Source organism: Adiantum capillus-veneris, chromosome 25 (assembly GCF_014529385.1).
Source record: "Adiantum capillus-veneris isolate H3 chromosome 25, ASM1452938v2, whole genome shotgun sequence".
Classification (NCBI taxonomy): Eukaryota; Viridiplantae; Streptophyta; class Polypodiopsida; order Polypodiales; family Pteridaceae; genus Adiantum; species Adiantum capillus-veneris.
The window spans coordinates 23524843-23549193 of NC_140955.1; the positions used below are offsets into that span (position 1 = coordinate 23524843).

General features: G+C 44.3%; 1 protein-coding gene across 4 annotated transcripts in view; it reads right to left on the bottom strand.

Moving 5' to 3' along the window:
- Positions 1–24351, bottom strand: part of LOC147424574 (uncharacterized) — a 78587-nt gene that overhangs the window by 38166 nt on the left and 16070 nt on the right. For 2 of the 4 annotated variants that reach the window (XM_086499903.1, XM_086499904.1), the window contains exons 3-6: positions 13762–13880; positions 13478–13632; positions 11805–11893; positions 11176–11722 (exon numbers count right to left, since the gene is read on the bottom strand). In XM_086499903.1, the coding sequence (XP_086356029.1) occupies positions 11176–11722; positions 11805–11893; positions 13478–13632; positions 13762–13880 (910 nt within the window). Of the gene's footprint in view, positions 1–11175; positions 11723–11804; positions 11894–13477; positions 13633–13751; positions 13883–24351 lie in introns of those variants that run through there. The other 2 variants (XM_086499905.1, XM_086499906.1) reach the window with 2 other exon arrangements.

Genomic DNA, 24351 nt, shown 5'->3' on the forward strand with positions numbered 1-24351 from the left:
AACAAAAGTGCAAATGCTCTCCAAGTGGCATACGAGGCAGGGCAAATCCATAAGCACTCGCTAGAGAACTCAACAGTCTAAAGTATACATCCGGTGCACGAGGTCCCATGGAAACAACCCACGTCCGAACAAGTAATCCAAAATGAACTAGCAACCATAGTAAATAAGAGATCCGTCTGGCTATATGTAGATCCCAGAGTGCTAACCAATACTATCTCACATATTCATGTGAAAGACCCTCTTGTAACCAACTTTGCAACAAAGTAGGCCGCTCTCTCTGCTACTTCAACAAAGGAGTGCGCCCAATCCTGACTGTATACTCGAAAAAGACAATGGAGCCCGGCCATGCTTTGTCGAAGGCCACTGCCACTCTTTGGATCCTAATAAAGTTGAGAGATGAGTCTCCCTCTAACAAACTGCTGACGTGTCAAAGCCTAAAGAATGGAGCCAACTTACAAATGTGGCCGAGGGGCCTAAACTATCACAAAGTGATGATGTGGCTGCTCGAGAGCAAAAACCCTAAACCTAATTTCTGCCAGAAACCCTAACTGCTGAAACCCTAATTCTAGAAAACCTTAACCCTAAAACCTGTAAACCCTAATTCTGGAAACCCTAACCCTAAAACCTGCAAACCCTAATTCTGCTGCCACAAACCCTAAAACTGCAGAAACCCTAACCCTAACCCTAAGGGCAGCAAGGAGATTTCCGAAAATTGCGCTGGTTGATGACGTGGCAATTGTACGGATTTCCGTGATTTGCGCTGATAGCTTTTTGGCTTTGCTTTTGGACCAGGAGCTTTTGAGTTTTGAAGGCTTTTCACTGTAATTGCTTTTTAGGCCAAGGGCCTTTAAATATGAGGTTAGGGCTCATACTCTGGCATGCTTCCTAGAGAAGGTGCAGAGTCTAGAGTACCGACTTGTACTGTGTTGATGCAATATAAAGAAATACCGAAAGGGGCGCCAAGGTTTGGGGCCAATACTCTCTGGGGTGGAATGCCGCCACTCCGTGTCGAGTGTCGTCTCTCTCTATTTCAGTTCAGTGGTTATTTGAAGTGCTTAAAATTGTTCAATCTGTTCTTTTCTATTGGCACGTGGTGCCCGTCTTGTGACAGTGGTATCAGAGCAGATTATAACTTGAAATTTCTCGACATCTCTCAGAAGATGCCTCTTCACGAGTAGATGACCTTGGAGGTCCACTGCGATTGCTATCTTTAGACTACCATCGCCGTCAAAGAAACACTATTTGTCCAAGAGCTGATGGACCATGCTGCGCTCAGCCACAACCCTATGGAATGAACCTAACCCTAATTTTTTGATGCGGGTTTGAAGATGGAAAGTCGGTCGACTTTTTGAGCTCGACTGATGTCGAGATTGCTTTTTAAGTTTGAAATCTGTTTAAGAACTTGTTTGGTGATCCTGTTTGAAATTTGTTTGAAATGGATGGTATCTGTTTTGAACCTGTTTTGGTGCTGATTTGAAATGTTTGACTCTGGTTTTAATATTGGTTTCATTGATTGGTGATTTTACTCCTGGGTGGAGAAGTGAGAAATACTGTTATTGTTTGAACCTCGGAATGACGCGGGGCGATGCCTGGGGAGCGTTTCGTTGTATGTTTGAAAACCTCGGAACGACGCAGGCCGATGTCTGGGAAGCGTTCCGTTGTATGCTAGAAAACCTCTGAACGACGCAGGCCGATGCCTGGGGAGCGTTTGGTTGTATGCTTGAACCTCCAAGCGACGCAGACTGCGGTCTGGGGAGCGTTTGGTTGTACAGTCCTCTGAGCTCATGGCCCGGACCTTTTTAGGTTATTTGCGGGGGGAGTGACGAGGTAGTCGTTGAGTAGCTTCATACCACAGACCATTTGTCTCGGGGGAGTGCTCAGCGGCGCTGTTTGTTGTGTCTTGTAACATGCATATGTAAGCATTTGTGTTGCATTGTGATGTGCCAATTATTGAATATTCCTAATTGGATGAGATTGCCTGGGTATGTAATTTTAGTGCATCAAGATACCCGTGGAAGATCAGTACGGTCTGGGTGTGATGGCTAATTTTACTACGCCGGAATATCAAGAGTTCCGATCTGGACGAAAGGAGAAGCTAACTCCTTGATCAAAAGAGCAGAAAGGAGAAGCTAACTCCTTGATCAAAACAACCGAAAGGAGAAGCTAACTCCTTGATCAAAAGAGCAAAAAGGAGAAGCTAACTCCTTAATAAAAAGAGCAAATTGATTGTCCCTCGGAATGTCCCTCGGAATGACCCTGAAAAATTTTTGAGCTAACTTGAGTTGTTTTGCAAATATGCTATAATCGCGGACGATTACTCTCTTTCAAGAAGGGGAGATCTAACAAACTACTGACGTGTCAAAGCCTAAAGAATGGAGCCAACTTACAGATGTGGCCAAGGGGCCTAAACTATCACAAAGTGATGACGTGGCTGCTCGAGAGCAAAAACCCTAACCCTAATTTTTGCCAGAAACCCTAACTACTGAAACCCTAATTCTAGAGAACCCTAACTCTAGAACCTGCAAACCCTAATTATGGAAACCCTAACCCTGAAACCTGCAAACCCTAATTCTGCTGCCAAAAACCCTAAAACTACAAAATCCCTAACCCTAACCCTAAGGACAGCAAGGAGATTTCTGAAAATTGCACTGGCTGATGACGTGGCAGGCTGTACGGACTTCCGTGATTTACGCTGACAACTTTTTGGCTTTGCTTTTGGACCAAGAGCTTTTGAGTTTTGAAGGCTTTTCACTGTAATTGCTTTTTAGGCCAAGGGCCTTTAAATATGAGGTTAGAGCTCATTTTCTAGCATGCTTCCTGGAGAAGGTGCAAAGTCTGGAGTACCAGCTTGTACTGTGTTGATGCAATATAAAGAAATACCAGGGGCGCCAAGGTTTGGGGCCAATACTCTCTGGGGTGGAATTCCGCCACTCTGTGTCGCGTGTCGTCTCTCTCTATTTCAAGTTAGTGGTTATTTGAAGTGCTTAAAGTTGTTCAGTCTGTTCTTTTCTATTGGCACGTGGTGCACGTCTTGTGACACTCCCCTGTTGTATCCATAACCGCCAGGATGAAGCCTCCTCTGCTGAACAATTTGGGGCTACATAGTCTCTTCCCCTTGGCACCAACTACTCTAATCAGTTGCCAAGGAGAATGTGGTAATATGGGGCCCTCATTGAGAAGGACGCAGATGTGACTAGAACCGTCATGTCAGAAAGCCAGAGTAAAAAGTAGCTGGAGGTGCTTAACTAGGATGGAATCCCCTCTCATCAAAGTAGGCCTGAAACAAACGAGGAGATAGGATCTCCCGGCCACACGGACCGCCTACAAATACATGCCGGACAAACCACCCAACCATAGCCACCATCCGACAGCTCCCCCGTGTTGGGGCCAGCGTCCGAAGACGTAGGCGTGCACCTGTAAGACCGGGCGTCCCATACCACCCGGCCTCACCTCCTCGAGGTGACCTCGTGCACTCCTAGCCTCGCGGGCTAACCACTGGCACTCTGCCAGTGGGGTCGATAACTGTAAATGAGGCCTTGGCCTCCCTTTTATAATAATGGCCGGTCACACTGGCCGTGTTCACACTACGTGCGCCTGAACACTGGGCGCCCATCCCGACGGCATCTGGGCTAGATCCCCTCTCCTGTGAGCGGGACATAATATACTTCCCCCCTTAAGAACCATTGATGTCCTCATCAATGAAGTGGGGATACTGAGCCTTCAAAGCTCTAACAGGTTCCCAAGTAGCAAACCTTTCAGATTGACCCTTCCATTTAATTAAGTACTCGTCATAAGCCTTTTGGCGAGAATGACGCGTACGATGATCCAAAACTGCTTCTGGTTCTCGAGGAATATACTCAGTTTGCATATCTTGCCATACATTTTCCTCGATAGGCACCACAACATCAGCTTCACCCAATTTCACTTTAAGGCGGCTGACATGAAACACTGGATGTACACTAACATCCGAAGGAAGAGCTAGTTTGTAGGCAACTTGGCCAATTTTCTTTGTGATCAAGAACGGACCACAATATCTAGTTGGAAGCTTATAATGCTTTCCTGTTCGCATAGTCTTGGAATCCTTGGGTATCTTCAAATAAACCCATTGTCCCACATCTAGAGTCCTTGGAGACCTCTTTTGATTAGCGTAAGTAGTGACTCGATCACGAGCCGTTCTAAGCAGTAACAACTGGTATTGCAAAACCATTATTTACAGACTTCTGATTACAAAGCGACACAGATACATGAGGCATGTTCTACTTAACAAAAACAAGAGAGTGATGTACAAAGTCTATATACAATGAGTCTTGTTTATCATAAAACCATGGAATTCCTAAAATAACATCTTCTCTGTCCACGCGCATGATGTGGAAATCCAAGTTCTCTTTGTAATCAGCCAGCTCGAGCGACAAGTCTGGAACCATCTGATTCCATACATCCGTATCCACGCCACGAGCCATCTTCACGCGATACTCATGGTCACCGTCCTGCGTCCGCAGGTTCAGTTTCTGCACCAATTTTGCATCCACAAAATTGTGTGAGCTTCCATTATCAAGGAGTACGGTCACGTCGTGACTATTGATCTTCCCGAGCAAACGGAGAAGATCGTGCTTACCAAACACTTTGGTGCTAAAAGTACAATCAGTGCATGAATTGTGCACTAAATGATGGATTTCAACTTGAACAACATCAGAGTTACCTGAGATCTCGTGAATCTGAACCGAAGGACGGCCTTGCGGTTTCTGCGTCTTCTTCTTCTTACGGCAATCCTTGATTTGGTGACCCGCCTGGCCACATCCGAAGCAAGCCCCCTTCTTCATTGCTTCAGCAACTGAAGCATTCCTGGCTTTCTTCTTCTCCTGAGAAGATCTCGGCGGTGATTTGGACTTATGCTGGAATCGGGGTCGCTTCCTCGAAGCACCCTCACCGGATTGATGGCTACAGTTCTTTTCTTCTCATAATTCGTTCCATTTATTAAATGGAACGTCCTGGCCTTTGCCACTGCATCCTCGACATCAGTCGGGGCTTTGTCCTTGATCAAGGCCCAACGGTAATCTTCATGTAACCCCAACAAGTACATGTGCACAACGTGCGTGGAATCCACCTTGCAGAAGGTGAGCGCCTCTTTGAAAGCTGTCGTATACTTATCAAAAGACAGAGTTTTCATCGAAAGACTCTGCAATTTGGCATAGGCTTTCAAAGGGTCCATTTTGGCGAAATCCCTCTTGAATTTCACACAAAAATCAGCCCACGTCGTAGGCTTCTCTATCATATCACGCCACCAGGTAAGCGCCTTACTGCGCAGATAGAGAGGAATCGTCTGAATCCTCTGTTCATCATGCTCCCCATGGAAATCAAAATATGTGGTCCACTCGTGCAGCCAGTTATTTACGGCCAATTCCGTACACTCCTTCTCTTCACCTGAGAAATTTGTAGTTTTGTACGGAATTGTGGCAGACGGACCACCCTGCGAACGCCCAAAAGCAGCAATCTGCATCCGCAATTGCTGAAGATGGGTTTCCCCCTCGAAATACGCGCAATCGTCGACTGAGCCATATTTTCGAGAGTAGAAAATCGGGAACTGAGCCCCTGTATGACCCCTTCGAAAGAGGCCAAGCGAATGTTCGTCTGAACATTCGCGTTTTCTAGAGCAGTAACACGTTGGTCGAAGCTCTGGAAAGTAGTTGTAATCCATGTGTAGAGAGCATGCGTGAATGGGATTTGGATGTTACCTGGCGCGTCGTCACACTGCACATCAGAACTGGAGGAATCCATGGCGAAGTACGTGAAAAACTAGAATTTTCACGCGAAACCAAGCCTTTTCTGCACTTTTCGGTCGCGAAAAAGTGAAGTTCGATGAGCTCAACGCGTCGACGTGAGCGTCTGAACGCGAGCAGGTAGGTGATAGCGGGAGCGCGAGCAGGTGTGAGAGAGGAAGCGCGAGAGAGAAGCAAGAGACTGAAGAAATAAGGTCTCTGTAAGTTTCTGCAACTCTGTAAGGGAGTTTTTTAATAACTTACAGGTTTCAAACTTTGGCCTTTAAAAAAAAGATCCTTGCCATTTAAAATAAAAGGCGACTTAAATAAACTCTTAAGTGACAGCATTTTCAACTCTTAAGTGCCAGCGTTAAAAAAAAAAACCATCAACGTGGGTTTTTCTTCGAAGGCAACGCTGGCAGATAAACGACGCGTGGAGAAAAGGGGAGGCATTGGGACTTGTGCCCGCTTGTGGTTAACACACGAAAGAAGACTGCCCGCTTGTGCAACCCACGCGAGAGAGGCCACGCTGGCTCTCTCTCTCTCTCTCTCCTTGCGCAAACTGTCTCTCCCTCTCTCTCCTGCAACGTTCCCTACAAACTGAAGGAAACAGACACAGAGAGGTATCTCTCTCTCTCTCTCTCTCTCTCTCTCTCTCTCTCTCTCTCTCTCTCTCTCTCTCTCTCTCTCTCTCTCTCTCCTCCTTCGCACAGAGAGACTTACAGAGAGAGGAATTTAGAGAGAGATGTAAAAGTATATCATATGCTGAATTTTAATCCAAAACAGCAAATTAATGATAAAATACATTAGTTTCGATTGAGAACCAGTAAATTCGATAAGAATCCTCTGATTTTCAGCACTCCCACCTATTGAATTGCTGAATTTCATCAAAAATCAGCAATCGAACTTTATTGTTTACCTGCAAACATGCTTTCGAGAAGAAAAGTAGGTAATTTCAGCAATTTAACCACTAAAAATTATGCAAAATTGAGGTTTTCCAACCCGAACCGTTCCGTAGGTGTGCACACGGTCCTTCATGCAGCCAAGCTGGCTCTAATACCATGAAACGAACGAGGAGATAGGATCTCCCAGCCACACGGACAGCCTACAGATACACGCCGGGACAAACCACCCGACCATAGCCACCATCCGACAACTCCCCCGTGCTGGGGCCAGCGTCCGAGGACGTAGGCATGCACCTGTAAGACCGGGCGTCCCATACCACCATGCAGCCAAGCTGGCTCTAATACCATGAAACGAACGAGGAGATAGGATCTCCCAGCCACACGGACCGCCTACAGATACACGCCGGGACAAACCACCCGACCATAGCCACCATCCGGCAACTCCCCCGTGCTGGGGCCAGCGTCCGAGGACGTAGGCATACACCTGTAAGACCGGGCGTCCCATACCACCCGGCCTCACCTCCTCGAGGTGACCTCGCACACTCCTAGCCTTGCGGGCTAACCACTGGCACTCTGCCAGTGGGGTCGATAACTGTAAATGAGGCCTTGGCCTCCCTTTTATAATAATGGTCGACCACACTGGCCGTGTTCACACTACGTCCGCCCGGACACTGGGCACCCATCCCGACGGCATCTGGGCTAGATCCCCTCTCTTGTGAGCAGGACATAACAACGCCCCATAGAGCTAGGATGACGGAAGCAAAGAAGAGGATATGGGGGATACAAGCAGACAAAGGCGCCTCCAATTCTACATGTTTATAGACGCAAGGATACTATTCCACAAGGCCACTTCCACTTCCATTGCTCTACCCCACCTATTTCTCTAGAGCCTCATAACATTCTCGGAATATTGTTGTACTGGACAAAGACTAGATTTCCGCCTGTTGTGCTCATGACACACTACGAGGAGAATTTTCCACATCTTGCACTTTACCAAAATGTATATGCTAGGAGAGGTAAGAGATTGTGAACCAATATATAGACAAGGTATACAATATAAATTTTATGGACTTTGGGATCACACTTTTGTGGTGATGGGCATACTTTATATATTTATCTTAGGATTGTGCCCTTGCAAGGTGGAAAGGTACATAAGATACGGCTCGGGTTCAATACGTAAAGTACTTACCTTTGAACCAATACAATTTTAAGGTCCGTAACACTATGTACCCTGTTTTTTTAACATAAATTCTACATGTTACAGACATGTATCCATTACAAAACGTCTACAATGACCCCCCTCCATAGACAACTATATAACTATCATAACCTGTAAGGGTTTTCTTCCATGAGTGTGGAGAACACTCATTAGAGTATGGTCGTGTCTCGGAGTTGCCTTCTCAATCTCAATATCTCCTAAGGAGAGGTGATATGCTGTTGTAGCATCATCTCCATCATCGTCTTGACCAAAGCCTCCATAGCGTTTAGTGCAATCCACGGCGTAGATAGGGATGGGGAAGGATCGAGGAACAATCCTCCTGGTGTAGAAACCTCCTCTTCTCCAACTCCACTCTCATCACCTTCACGTAAAGTATCCATTCCACTTCGGGTGATGACCATGCTACAACAAGAGGCACGTTGAGCCTCTTGTTGTAGCATCATCTCCATCATTGTCTTGACCAAAGCCTCCATAGGGTTTGGTGCAATCCATGGCGTAGATGGGGACGGGGGAGGATTGGGGAACAATCCTCCTGGTGTAGAAACTTCCTCTTCTCCAACTCTAGTCTCATCATCTTCACGCAAAGTATCCATTCCACTTCGGGCGATGACCATGCACTGAGTTCTTGGGGTTCTTGGGTTCTTGGGTTCTTGAGTACTTGGGTACTCGGGGTTCTTGGGGTACTTGAGTACTCGGGGTTCTTGGGGTTCTTGAGTCCTCGGGGTTCTTGAGTACTCGAAGTTCTTGCAGTTATTGAGTACTCGGGATTCTTGGCTTGCAACCTGTGTTAAAGAAGGCTTTGCTCTTACCCAAGCTCAACTCCTTCCTGCGGGTGCACCCCTTGGCAGCCTTGCGCTCACACCAAGGTTGCTTTTTCCCACCTCACGTCGATTGGCATGCCGCTAAGTGCAAGGTCTGCTCTCAATGAGTGGAAAAGAGGAACGATGGGAGGCCAGACAAGCCCTTCTTTCTTGGGTTACTTGCCACTCTTCAAAACGCAGATTAGGGATCGACACACCCAAGTGGTCTTGGGTTACGTGCGACCACAACAAACCAAACAAATTCTTGCGGTTCTTTCCTTGAATGATGATACCAAACACTGCCAAAGAGCTCTGATACCAATGTAATGTGCAGCAGAAGTGAGTGATGGTGTATGGCTCAGGATGAGTGATCAATGAGTGTTCAAGGACTCAATGAGAGAATGTACAATGACCAAAACAAAAAGAGTGAAAATTGTGAGTGCAAAGTGCATGAGAGTGCTATGGTTGACATTGTTTTAGGGAGATCCCCCAAAGGACATTCTTCAAGAAGTTGAACTTGAGATCGTAGATGAAGTTGAAGACATAGAGTCGACGCAGATTTTCCTGTATCGCTTTCAGCGCGGCTCAAAGAAACAAGCACTACAGTCCTTTTCGAAGTTCAAGTATTGTGAAACACACACAATAGTGGGTTGACGAAGACCTCTTAGCAGATTCTACAGAGGGCCTTGCACCTCGATACCAGTAACACACCTTGAAGGGGGGATGTCACGTGCACGTCTAAACCTATGTGCATTTGGACAAGCCAACTCCTAATTCTAGGGTTTAGGACAACCTAGGAAGTGTTCTGGCACCCTTGTGAGCCTATACGCAGGACATGCATGTCCACGCACTATAGAGTAGCTACATACCCTCTAATTGCACATGAGCATAGCCACTGTCTGCTAGGTGTAGCCACTAGGGAGTGTTCCCATACAATTGCATTAGTACCCAGCCTAGGTATTTACCTACATGTGAAGCACCAATTATGAGTGATTTTATTAACTCGTTAATAAGTGACATTTTCAAAAATCATGGGTTTTTTGTCACATTGCCCGACACAAATTTAATCTCATAAATAAGTGACCCTAGGGGTCAATTCTCAAGCATAAGTCAGTACCCTCAGTACAAGTACCAAGTAGCCACAATACCTCAGCATCTCTAGCGTTTTTGCACCACGTCAGCCTACAGCACCCCATCAGCACCAGCGTTTTCAGTTTCATCCATACCCTCACCGTACCGGCGTAAATCTAGCCACCAGTACCACCGTTTTCAGTTTTCAGCCCAAGACAGCAGATCAGCCAGCCTTTTCAGGTTTCAGCCCTAGCCTCATCATCAAATCGCAGTTCCAAGCCAGATCAGCCCTAGCGTTTTCAGTTTCCAACCCTTAACCTCACAGATTCGAGCATCCACCGCAAGATCCTATCGGCATCTCAATATCTAGGACCATTGTATCATAATTTGTGCAATGTAAAGCAAATACCTCTCTAGCGACAAAGAGGGGCGATCTTGGAGGGGGTTTAAGACCCCATGTGGTGTTAGTCTCTCTCTCTCTCTCTCTCTCTCTCTCTCTCTCTCTCTCTCTCTCTCTCAAAACCCTCACTCACAATATCATTCTCTCTTCTATCTCTAGTCTTTGTACATCTCTCGTGAAGTAAAAGGAACCTTGAGTACGCACTGAGCACTCATCCTTAGCATTCACCATCAATCACTTCCACTGCACAGTACAATTGGGGCATGGTCCCCATGAAACTCAAAGTGAAATCTTGAAACCTTGAAATTCCTTTAATGTTTCAAGGTTTCATGGAGCATTTGATGACATGCCATATTTAAGCCTTGGCCTACAAATTTTCCCTATAAACTAACTTTTTCAAAATGTAGGGATTTCGGCTCCGTATTTTATTTCTTACTTGTCTAGAGGGGAATGTTTTGGTTTATAGCTGACGTCACAAACACAAATCTGTCCCAAGCATCCTGCTCAACAAGAGATATGGAGGTGAGATGGTATGAAAAATTTGCAAGGTAACCCTCAAGGGGCTCGATCTGATCTTATAACCATATGCCTAAGAGAGTTGGGAAAATGTACGGAGGTACAATCTGTGTACATGATCCACCAAGGGTGTGGAAGCAGGCCCTTCATCTTGATTGGCAATCCATAGCAGCAAATGACGTGTGTGTGTCTGTGTGTGTGCGTGTGCTTGCACGCGCACACGCGTGCAAGCACACACATGCCTGCATGTGTGTCTAAACATATCTTTTTTTTAATGTGCTATCATGCAGTCGCATATATCATACGTCCATATGTAGGACATGACATTTACCTCAACCCCTCTGCCCTACTAAGTAACGTCTTGACTCTTAACTGCACTAAGACCTTACAAACCCGACGTGTTCACATGCACTGTCAAAGTCCTTACAAAGGCATGTTAATATTGAGAACACTGTGTATGCACAAAAACAGATGTCAGTGTTTGATTGAGCAGGTTGATCTCACCCACCTTCCAGAGGGCCTTTGTTTGCAGTTGCTTCACCTGATTGCAGTTGAGGCATTAAAGCTCCATTCTCATTTGCCTTCAGAAATATCTTGTCACCCTTTCCCTCTAGAGCGATTCGCTCAAAACTAGGCTTTACTGTTGTTCCAAATGCGACAAGAACAGAGCCTGCACCTTTCACACTCTTCCCAGAGAACGTCGCTGCAAAAATAGCTGGTTTGAAGCTCTTGCTGACTTTACTCGCGGGTGATGTTTCACCCTTGCTCTTAGCTATTGCGATTTTGATTGGCTTCACATTTGAAAGCTCTTCCACATTTTCTGCCTGCCATATGTGAGCCACTCCTGCCTCCGATACAGCTAGCACCCTCAAAATCCCAGGGAGCTCTCCACTGCAATCAATAGAAACTGCAGGATGTTCCATGGAAAAAGAACCCAAGGCTGTAGCACCTTTATTACTTCCATCATTATGCCACATTGTAATAAGCCTCTCCCCAACTGCAGAAGAAAGAAAGTAGCAATCATCCCCTGTATACACTAGGGCTTTCACAGCATCCTGAAGTAGCAAAGAAAAGATCAACTTGACAGAGTTAACCAGAAAATTTTGCATTCAAAGATCGTCTTGAATTTTGACTTACAGGATGTCCAGGGTATTTGCACAACCGTTTTCTAGTAGACAAGTCAAAAAGACGTATATCTCCAGATCCAGCCACCAAGTACTTTCCATCTACATGCGCCTCAGGAAGAAACATTCAGATTCACAATGTGTAGCAACAGCTCTAAACACTCAAAAGGAAATGTAATACAGCGTATTATCTACCAATCCACAAAGCAGATTAAAAGATTGAAATCTGACATCCAGTGATCTTTAAGAAAAGCAGTCGGAAACAGCAAAACATCCATTACACAACATAACAGGAACCTGCTTCTTAACAAAATACCTATTTATATATTCTCATTGCAAACACTCAACTTTGGCTCTAAAAATGTAGAAAGAAAGATATATTTATGTCTCTTAAAGGCCAAAAGGCCCACGAAATAAGAACAAGGTACAACTGTTGATATTTTTATTATAAAATGTCACAGTTAATGAAGCATGATCCTAATTAAAGCCCCTGCTCAAATAGAAAAGAAAAAGATCTTAAATTTTTAATGAGTAAATCTGTAGGCTACAACTGGCCATTGTAGGAGTCGTCTCTGCCTAATAGTGTATCTCCATCAAGGTTGCCTCGAGGGAAGGAGACCGTTGAGTCCTTGGACATTACTCCTCTTATGGCAGGGCATAATGGCTAAAAACTGCAGATGCCGCAAGCGAGCTCCTCAAAGTTGTGGATGTCTCACTCTACAGATGGCAATGGCCTTGTCCAATGTTACTCCTCTGGAGAGGCCTCCATCATAGAGACAAGCCTTACAAACCAACAAAGTCAGCGCTTAAATTTTTGCCCTTGTTAACCATAAAATTAAACCTTACTGGGCACAACCGTCAATATTCTCCTTAATGACCATATGAGCTCTAATCTCTTATTGCATATCCAATCTGCAAATATAGAGAAGCTTTGCCTGCCTTTCCCAGCATCGCTCACAATGAGAAACTGCTTTAAAAACTTATCAGCTAGCATTCTCAACAAGTCATACCGCATTTCCTATCTGCAAATATAGAGAATCTTTGCCTACCTTTCCCAGCATCAGTCACAATGAGAAATTAATTAAAAAGCTCATCAACTAGCTTCCCACCAAACTGAAACCAAATACCCACCATTGATCAAGAAAAGTAATATCTGACTGATCTTGCTTAGTTCTAGCAGGCCAGGAAGAGAGAGAGTGTGTTTCTCCTGCCAAGGTTTCATCAAGATAACTGCTAATAGACTTCCAGGAACTCAAAAATCTAGTTCATCCAATGTTCCACCACAAGACACCCTCTATCCTGTGTGTCCACTAGTCAAGGCTCAAAATCACAATCTTCCTCATGAACATCAAATTTCAGTTGCCAAGAAGCTGCACAGTAAATAGCGATTTTAAAAAAACATAGCTTCATACTTCACTCTATTTATGCTCCCAAAACTATTTAATGCATTCTTGTTTCAATTCTTTGTAACAATTGATAAATGCAAAAAGAAAAAAGGAAACTAAAAAAACAAAGTACTTATTATATAGCAAGTGTGGACCCTAAAGAGATATTGCTTTAAATGACTATGTTGCTGAACAGGACAAACTTGCTTCCCTTGCTCAGGGCATGCTCAGTATATATACCCACGTACCAAAACATTATCAAGGTTTTCATTTTTGGAAACAGATTCAAGAAGAATATTACCTCCAGAAACAGCAATGTACGAAACGGCTCGTTTAGATGCCTTGAACTTTCCTTGAAGCTGGCCAGAATCAACATCAAACTGGCAGACCATTCCATCAACTCCAGAACTGTAAAGAATGCTCCCAGATTTTGTGAAAGCCACAGATTTGACGCCTCTGTGAGACAGCATGCAAAGATTTGAAGGTAAGAGCACAGCATTTTTTTTACTACATGCATTCTTTCTGCAATGACACAAACTGCTTGGGCTTCTTTTTGTAAGGCTGAGAGCCACTACCTCTACTTACCCTGAATGGCAATCTTCAACTTTCCACTTCAACTTTCCTAAAGCAGCATCCAGGATAATTACATCACCTGAGCCTGTTCCCAATCCTATCAAAAATGCTGAGCCATGCTTCTTCTTGCCCTAAAAATCACAGAAGTGAGAGCCAAAATTCACTCAGAATCTTGGAGTTTTGTGTGCTCCCTCTGTCTCTCTCCTTTTGGAGTAAAAAGTAGGGCTTTTACCCTTTGCATTACGTAAAATTCGACCATAGGTCGATATACAAAAAGCCTCAAAACTATACGATAACATCAGAAGGAAAAACACCCATACAACCACAGGATACATCAATGATAAGATACAATCAATCATGAAGACGGTGTAGAAGTTAAACTGCCCGCGGGAAGCCTACACAAATCTGCCAAAAGCTCTGTCCACTCTGGTGGTGTAGCAAAACGGTGTAGCCCAATGCTAGAAACCAAAACGATGTAGCGTATCGACTGTAAAAAACATCCTGTAGCAGCTCATAAAAACGACGGATGCCTCAAAAATTATCCACATCCACTCCATCAAATCTCTAAGTGGTACCCCAAGGTAGTCCTACATAGCCGAATTGTAAGAGAATTCGGCGGAATCCAGCTGTCCTTTAATAAGTAGGCCACGGGAAGGTACCAAGATGACGCGCTCTCCACCACACAATCTTTCCCAAGGCATTGCTAAGTTGGCACTCGTACAATTGTGAAAACTGTCTAAGGTCTATAAAATTGCTGGCCTCCACCAAAGTATACTCTTGTAGAGTATTATAGACAGAAAATTCTGTCCCAGGGAGTTCATGCAAGGTCTGCAACCTGTATCTCATCATAGGTGCTCTCTTTGAACCCGAGCCTCATCCTACAGAAACTGCAAAAGGAAAATATCAACACATAATGGCCCAAGGTTGGATTTGGAAACCTCCACAGACCAAGAGCATAGAAATGGGTTGGCAACCACATGGATAATGAAGGTGAAGCAAAGCCCGCAAACTAATCAAACTCCTCTACTAAACGAGGGGACTCAATATCCTGCTGCCTCAAAATAGTGCCTACCGTGAGAGGCAATTGTGACTAAATCTCCAAAGAAACAACGGACGGCTGAACTTGTACCTCTCCTAGCCTCACATTGATCCCAAAATGCCTCGACTGTTGATCCCCGTGCTCTACTTGCCTGTCCAGCTGCTCTAAATCAACCTCTCCTTTCTGGTCTGGTAGCCTCTCATCGAGGTCTATCTGGGCGTTGGTCTGCCTCCTCAATCCTCCGTCTCACTACCTATTTATAAACAAGGACAAGCTGCCCATGACCCTATCCGCCTGCCTGTATTTGTCGCTGTCCCTGATGGTCCAGCAAAGAGTTAAAAGATTATTCGTGCAGACAAGGGTGGAGATATTACCTCCAATGCTTTTATACAGTGTTGTGCGGACCATGGCATCAAGCGAGAGCTTCCGAATACTGGATTGCCCTTAGAGAATGGAGCTATAAAGCAGAAGAACAGGACTGCCGTGGAGATGGCACAGAAAATACTCGAGGCTCAAGCATAGAGGTCTGCCGAAGACCTTATGAGTGAAGGCAATTGCAACAGCAGTTCTTACTCTCAATCGGTCTCCTACAATTCGCCTCCTCGACTGACTCCGTTTGAGGCTTATTTCAGTAGAAAGCCCATTTTCAGAATTTTTGGGAGCAATCCCTACGTCCAATACCCGAAGAAGCAACAGAGGAAGTCTGAGTCCAAGTCCAACCAAATAATTAAGGGATATCAGCTACATGATCCAAAGAGGAAGGAGATTGTGGTGAGTCAAGATGTGGTCTTTGACGACCTTATTTCTTCAAAGGGGGCTTCCCCTTTGAAGAAAGATGTGGTCTTTGACGACCTTATTTCTTCAAAGGAGATTGTGGTGAGTCAAGATGTGGTCTTTGACGACCTTATTTCTTCAAAGGGGGCTTCCCCTCCCAAGTTGTAATAGACTTGGACACTCCAAGCCAAAGAACTACAGCAACACATGTGAGAAAACTGGAAACGACTAAACAGAACTTGAATAGAGAGAGAGAGAGAGAGAGAGAGAGAGAGAGAGAGAGAGAGAAGAGGATTGTTGACATGGCACAGTGTAGTTCCTCACCCAGACGTATTGGCACCCCTTCTCGGTATTTGTTTATTATTATGCTTCGCAAAGTACAATGTCCGAGGGTCCTCTCTCTGGCGATGCTCCCAAGATAATCTGCCAAGAGTGAGGCCCTTGGCACACTTTTAAAGCCCCCTGGCCAAAAACAGTTACATGAAAAGTTGTGCTTCTAAAAGCTTCCGACTCCCAAAAACTAGCGCTCGGTCTGTACACATTGCCACGTCAACAACATCCGCAAATCCTGCCGCAAATGGCGAGGTCCGTACCAACTGCCACATCGGCCGCTTCACGCAATTTTGGGTCCTAGCTCTTATTTTTAAAGGTTTTAGGCCCCTCAGCTGGTTTCCGCAAGTTGGGGGATTAGGTTTTTAGGCCTAATCCTCTTTGGGCCACTGAGCCGAAACCTGTAAGTTCTTCTACTCCTTTTCTAGGAACCTTGGACGGGTTTTGTCCTCTAGGCATGCCACGTCATCACTTTGTGACATACCCCCCTCTTGAAAGAATTGTTATCGCCCTCGATTACGCGTGCAAAACAAACATAGGACAGAAACTAGTTCAATAGACACCAACTCTAAGTATTGACGTACTAGACCAAAAATATCTAGCACTTGCCCAAAGACGACAGTCACTGAACATTCACATCAATATCCCTGTCGAAATCTTAGATGAGAATCATGATCATTGTAACTTATTTAGCAATCACACCCGGACCGCGTTGATCTTTTCATGGATGTCTTGATCTTTTAAATCTCCTTACTATCACATCCATTTTTTTTACTTTTTACTATCACATCCACATCACCCCTCAAGTGACTAAGAAAAATATTGCAATTATTTGATCTTTTGAAAACGAACTCAAACAATACACACATGAGAGAGCACATGTGACATTCATTTTAGGAATTCCCATTTCAACGTACTTTACATAAACTCATTCAACAACAAGGTTGCTTCGATACGTAAGTACGAATTCTATCCGTACAGTACAAATCCGTATGTATAGTTAGGATCCGTACACGTTTTTTTTTTCCCTTCTTGGGACTCCTCTATTTCAACCGATTAGGTCTCTCTTTTCGAAAAACGCCTTGCTGCAATTGAGAGCGACTCATTTTAGTAGAGATACAAGTATAGTGCAGTGTGTGCTCCTCTCTTGCAGGTGGCAAGTGCTTTGAGTGCAGTGTGCGGTTTGTAGTACTTACTACTTATTAGAGTCAGAACTTCAGACTTCAGTCTTGGATTATCATGATTTGTTATGTATTTATTTTGATGCTCTTAGTTTTATGTGACCATGACAACAGACATTTGACACTATTTGGTTAGCTAAGCTCAACTTCGTGTTTTCATTGTTCGGTTAGAGTCGTGGACTCTAGTTTTTGGCATTTGCAATGGTCTATTGTTGATTTGCTAGTCTTTATTAGAAGTCTTGGTGAATGCATATATAAATGTCTGAAGTACTCTCAGTTTTAGGCTTTGTGAAAAAAGTACGAATTTTTACGTACCTTAAAACTCAATCCATTCAATACTACGTACCTTACGAACCGAATTTGTACCGAACACTACGTACCTAACTACCTTGTTCAGCAAAATATTGTCAATCTGTCAATATCCTTGAAATCTCAAAAGAAATCAATGACTTTATTCAATTTGAGACAAGGGAGCAGAGTAACTCCCCTCTTGTGCAATCCGCACCCCACTAGATTCAACCTGTTGATTCATCGGTAACTCTTGGAATAGTCGGTGCTAAACCAAAAGCCTCAAGGTAAAGCTCTAGTATCTAAGGAGTATCTGCTAAGTCCTCCTCCTCCATCCACTTGGCATCAAGAGCCGGATAATTCCTGAACTTGATCAAATACCGTCGTATCACCTCACCTTTCACTTTCCTTTCCTTGTAAGCTAGAACCTGTTATATCTCTTCCACTTTTGGTGCTCGTAGGGCTCCCTGTCCACTGGCACTTCCCCTTTGAAAGGCCTCGATAGACTCACATAAAATGCATTGTGAATCTTCCAAGTATATGGTAATCTCAATCTAAATCGTGCTTTCTCAAACCGGAGTAGGACCCAATCATCTTCCTTCAGTTGCAAGTCACCTTGATGCTTGTATGTTGCCTTCTTATGTATGCTTGAGACTTCTCCAAAGCCTCTTGTACATTGGCAAAAGGAATATCTAGATCCTAAGTATATTGATCTCCTTCAAAAATCTTATCTTTGGTGCTCAGAATGGATGGAACCTTTCTAACACCCTCGATACTCTCAAATGGTGCCTTCCCCATAGACATTGTAGGGAAAACAAGAGCAAGGGGCACCTCTATAGCAACGTCTTCCAATAGCGCTCAAGAAACAAGATCAACACCACAAACCGTATAAAATGAACTCCCACAAAAACCATAACTCAAAGGCAAGTGATCCCTTGGGAATTACAAGCACATGCCCACCCAAAAGATCACCATGGGAACTAGGAAGCACTTGCCATGGCATGGAATTACAACACACACCAAGCAATGCACTTCAGAAAAGAGCTTCTCCCTTCACCAAAATCCTCTTACAACCACAATTTCAAAGCGTACATACAACACCAAACATGTAAGCTTTCACAACTTACTATACACCAAACTAATTGCCTGCGGACTGCCATATCTTGTACCCTGCGGGAAACAAACCGTATCTCCCAAACCACACCTTCAAAAGGGATGCTTTCAAGCCTCAAAAATTATGTGCATTCTCTACAACAAAAGTTCTAATAATCACAAGTTTCAAATCTATGCACCGCTATGTACAAAATTAGCCAAACAACAAGCTGCCCTAGTAAGTATACGAAGTACCAACTAATGGAGATGCAACGTCAATAGCAGGTTGATGACTGCGCAAAGCACATGCTCCAATTTTCGGAGGATCCCCAATAAGCCAAATTTTTGACCCGGCACCTAATCAATGAAGTGCATTCCTGATGGCATTTGGCCAACGATTTCCCATTGAAGTCAGCCTCAAGAAACCTCTTGTCCCACGGATGTTCACTGAAGATGAACTCGATGACTTTGTCGAAAGACGAGTCAATCAACTTTTGGGGGCCAAGAAGCATTTAAAGAGACACAGCAAGGGAACAAACTACCCTAGCTACTTGGGTCGTCAATCTTCTTTTGCAAATGCAAGAAAGCAGAAGAAGCATGTACGCTTTGAGGGATTGTCCAGTTCATCCTCATCTTATTCTGACAGTTCGGATAGCTCTTCTTCTCCTTATTCGAGTGATGACAACAAAAAGGGCAAGAAACGACGAAAGAACTAGAGACATGGAAAGAAGAAGAAGGCCAAGAAAAGCAGATCCCACCGCAGAACCCGACAATTTTATGACAGTTTTGACAAGGATTCGTCCTCTTCTTAGAATTTGGACTCTGAGGACCAAATGTTTTATTCGAAAAGAGCATTTTTATAGAGCAAATCCATACGACTTTCTCGACGACAAGAATAAGAAGACCAAAGAATTCAAGGAAGGTGCAGAAGCAATCAAACTTGATACCTTTTCAGGGTTTAAAGATGCCCACAAAGCCCTTGCCTTCAACAATTTGACATAGCTTTTCTGGAGGGCGCTACTCAAAGCACTCAAAGATTAGAAGGGTGGCATCTTATCTGAAAGGAAATGCTCGAACATGGTGGTCCACTCTTCTCTTATGAAAAGAAGCACCAACCAAGTGGCTTAAATTCAAGCAACTTTTAATTTCCTCTTGGCTCACTCAGGAGTACAAACGCGATGTGATTACAACTTGGAATCATCTTCGGATGACCAAGGGAGACACTTTGAAACTATATTGTGAAAGGTTTTGGGATGCTTTTCTACCTGCCTCTTCCTTCAAAAAGATCCGTTTTAAGCAGCAAATCGAGCGGTTTTGCTGCGGACTCCCAAAGGAGATTCGAGATTACTGTCAGGGTGGTCTCGTATGGTCCTGTACGTTTTGTGCACGTACGACGATGTGCGGTACTAACCGAGCTAAAAAAAATTATGGTTTACGATGATGTTATGTACGTTCAAAATAAAACAACAAATAATTCTTGAGTCTATGGCTTAGGCAAGGCCTTGGGTTTAAACTATACACTTAAACTATAGACCTAGAGCTTGTCGCTTGAGAGCTAGAGCATGGGAGCATTGAGAGCTTGAGAGCATTCAGAGCTTGTAGTTGTAAGTGTTGGAGAACAAGATGGAGAGGCATTGCTTAAATAGGAAGAGGCTAGAGCATGAGAGAGGGAGAGCATGGATGATGACTCTCGATGAGTGAGGGAGAGCATGGGAGAGAGGGAGTGTCATTAGAATAGGTCACATCATCTCACATGGATGATGGGATTCAAGCCTTATATCCATTGTAATTTGTCACATGTGGAAGGGCTAGGGCCTAGGCTCTAGCACATGGCATATGATCCAATGTGGTGGAAATGGGCTCCAAAACAGCTCGAAAACTTGCCTACAACGTCCAGTAGGCAACAATCAAAATACCACCTACGGTAAAAAACAGCTAGAAATTTTTGAACGCACGGAATGTACTAATCGAACAGAACAGAGCGTGACGAACCGTACGGAACAAGACGTTCCGTACGTCGAACGAGAACTACCCTAATTACTGTTTACTACAGCAGTCCAAATCCATCCAAGAAATGATGGGACATCGCTAAGCAAGGGTTTGCTATGCATTCGGGTAACCTGACTTATCCAACAAATCAACAGTTGACATCAAGGACCGGACAAAATTCGACCAATAACAACAAAAGGAAAAACAAGTTTCAGAAAAAGAAAGATACTCGTCCCTGTTTGACGGAGGAACAGAAATGTGATTACCTCAAAGAAGGCAAGTGTTTTGACTGTGGCGAACAAGGGCATATTGCCGCACGGTGCCCCAAAAAGGCACACAAAGCACCATCAGAAGATATGCCAGAGAGTTCCAGAGCAGCCAAAGAATGTGGCAGAAAAAGAAAGATGAAAGCAAGACTCGTAGCAGATTGTGCGGGGACCAACCCACATCAGATGATGAAAGCACAAAACTTTGCCGCGCATGGGGTAAAGTATGAGATCAAGAAGCCCTCATCTTCTTTGATGGAGGAGCCAAGCCAACTTCATTTCACCCCAATTGGCGGCTCCACTTGGAATCACACCCGACAGAATGGGGTCACAGGCAAAGGCTGTTCTAGGGGCACCCGGACGGGATGTTGTCATTACACTTGTCATTGGCAAACTTCATTTGCATTGTCAGGGGTATTTAGGGCACGAGGACTTTTACATCATGCCTTTGGCAGGGTTTGACATCCTCCTAGGCATCCCTTGGTTCCACAAGAACAGTGATGTGGTTCAATTTAAAGTCCCTGAGGGCTCTCAAAAGCAGTTACATGAAAGTCTTCAAACTCAAAAGCACTTGGCCCCAAAAGCTGCTAGCGCCCAACGCGGAAATTCCGTACAGCTGCCGTAAAATGCGGGGATCCGTACGGCCTGCCACGTCATCACTGCAAAACGAGGATCGTCCTTACGGGTACCTCGTCATCAGCCTTCTCTCTCTCTCTCTCTCTCTCTCTCTCTCTCTCACACACACACACACACACACACACACTATATGATCACTTAGTGAAGAAGAAGCAACCCTCTCTCTCAAAAATGGACGCCCCAAGCTGAGATATCTAGCAAATTGGCTCTAGAGCCGCCAAGTGTCCAGTTTGCCTCTTTTGAGTTAATTTCCTAGTACCCACCAACTTATAAGTGTCGCGTGGGGCCTAAATGACTTTGAACTGAGCCTAGCCACCCTTTTATTGCTCGGACCTCACTGTCCCACCAACTCGTGTCGACTTGGCCTTTACTGTAACGGGTGAGACTCGCCGTCGGCCATTTCACACTGGCCGTACAATGTCCGACCATTTATGACTTCAAAAAGAGGGTCCCAAAAATCAAATAAACATCAAGGGAAAGAAACCAACAACAACAGTTAGTGGTTGTCAAAGCCTCGTGAAATCCCATGTAATCTAAAAATTTGTAAAACAAAGAGCTTAGCCAAATGATCGGCTATGATTGTCTTCTTTTATCGAAAGAAAATGAGCTTGTTTACAAAACTGGTCAATGACTATCCAATTGACATCATGCCGACTCCAAGTCCTTGGAAGATCAAAATAAAGTCCAAGGTTCCGTGTTTGACATTGCAAGTACAGAAGATGTTTGTTTGTCATTGCCCAGTGGTGCATCCTATACGCTACGACATGTGCGCTAGGTTCCTAAGCTGAGATAGAGTTTGATCTTAGTGAGACAGCTAGCAGATTGTGGGTGTCAAATACTGCTTAGAGAGAAATCTTTCCAGATGCATTGTAGATCACTAGTGCAGTTGCGCCGCAGATTGCAGATCCGTAGCAGAAGTACCTAGCGTTTTCAGATTTCAACCTTGACATCCCTGTGTCGTCTCTTTTCTCTCTCTTGTCACTCTCTTTTTTTCAGTTCAGTTCAGTTCTTTCAAGTGAAGTAAAGTGTCCCTTGTGTTTGAGCGGAGTACTAGATCCGAGCTAAATCCATAAACACTTCCGTTGCACCTGACATTGGTTTCAGAGCTCTGTGTGCGCTGCACGTAACATTGGTCTCAGAGCTTTGTGTGTACTTCAACTTTGCGAACTCAAGGGAAGAACCTAAAGAAGAACCAACAAGTACCAAAGAACCACCAAGAACCCAAAGAACCTCTAGTTTTTTTTCCCTCAAAAAATCTTTGAGTCCTGACCATGGACTTACCAAATCTTATCTCATCTTCATTGCTATGTCTTTGAAGGAAGATTGACATCGGATACACGACAACCTAGATCTTGAGTACCAAGATCTACTAGCCTCTTGTGCGGATATGGAAGGAGTTGGAGACAAGATCCCTAACCTCTTCTGCATTCGCATTCGCATGTAGCGTGCATCAACTTCCATCGACAAGAAATCCTTGGAATTACCTCCGATCACCCTTACCTTTCAGCTTCACCCGCAATGTTTTCACCATAAGACTGTTCTAGTGGTCGTACTTGCTCGCAAGGTAGAGTTAGCAAGAAGGCTAGTATTACAGTAGTAAGGCTACCTGATAGCTCGTATGGTAGGTGTTCACATCCCACCAGATCTACATCCACAGTATCCACCTGTTTGGAGGAATCTTCATTGGTTATGCATCCACATCAAGGTTGCATCCGTACGTACTACGGATTCTATCCGTACCGTACACTTGTACCGTACAGTTCAGTACGTACGGATAGGTTCCATACAAGTGTTTTTTTTTTTTTTAATTCAACCGATTTCAGTCCTCATCATCATCTTCAATCCTATTTCAGTCCTCATCATCATCTTCATCATCCTCTGATGATGATGATTTGGCTTTTGAGTGCAGTGTTGAGTGTGCAGTTTTTAGTGCTTACTAGTTATTAGAGTCGAGACTTCAGACTTCAATCTTGGATTTATCTTTTTCATGATTCATTATGTATTTATTTTGATACTCTTAGTTTTATGTGACCATGGTAGCAGACATCTGATACTATCTATTTGTAGACATTTATCAATGGTTAGCTAATCTCAGCTTTGCATTCATTGTTCGGTTAGAGTCGTGGACTCCAGTTTTTGGCATTTGTAACTGTGTACTATTGATTTGCTAGCCTTTATTTGAAGTCTTGGTGAATGCCTGAGTAAATGTATGAAGTATTCTCAGTTTTAGGCTTTGTGAAAAAAAGGACGAATTTTTACGTACCTGAAAACTCAATCCATTTTGCACTACGTACCTTACGTACCGAATTTGTACCGAACACTACGTACCTAACTACCTTGATCTACATGTATCAGAAGCAATCAACATCAGAAGTACAGATAGAAGTTCGGCAGTTATGCCTCACCTTTAACAGCGGAGGATGTCACGTGCACACTTCACTTGCGCTACGTGGACATGTTTTGCCACAGTCTAGCATGATTCAGTAGCTTAGGACTGAGTCTGACACCTTTGTGAGCCTCTAGCAGGACGTACATGTCCAAGCCAGTCATAGTTGCATACCCTCTCTTGCACAGAACCGCATTTCATCATGTAGGCATTTTACCGCGTGAACCACCTCTTATAGGTCATTTATTCACAAGTGACTTTTCATTTACCCTTGTTGGAATGTAGGTAGGGAAAATGGCTAAAGGAACTATAAAAGGAAGCATGGGGCGCCAATAGAGAGGGGAAGAAGCAGAGACACAAGGAGGCAGGCACCCGATCGACAACACCTCAGGATCTCTAGTGTTTTCTCCACGATCAGCCCAACGTTTTGAGCATTTGAAGACCAGCGTTTTCAGCCCATAAAGCCAGCATTCAGATCAGCCATGAACCTCGCCGTACCGCACCCTTCACAGTTGCAGATCCTCGCCGCATCGACCATCAGCACCCAGATCAGCCTAGCATTTTTGGTTTCAGCCCAAAGCAGCCAGCGCTTCGCAAATTCAGCCCAAATCAGCTAGCGTT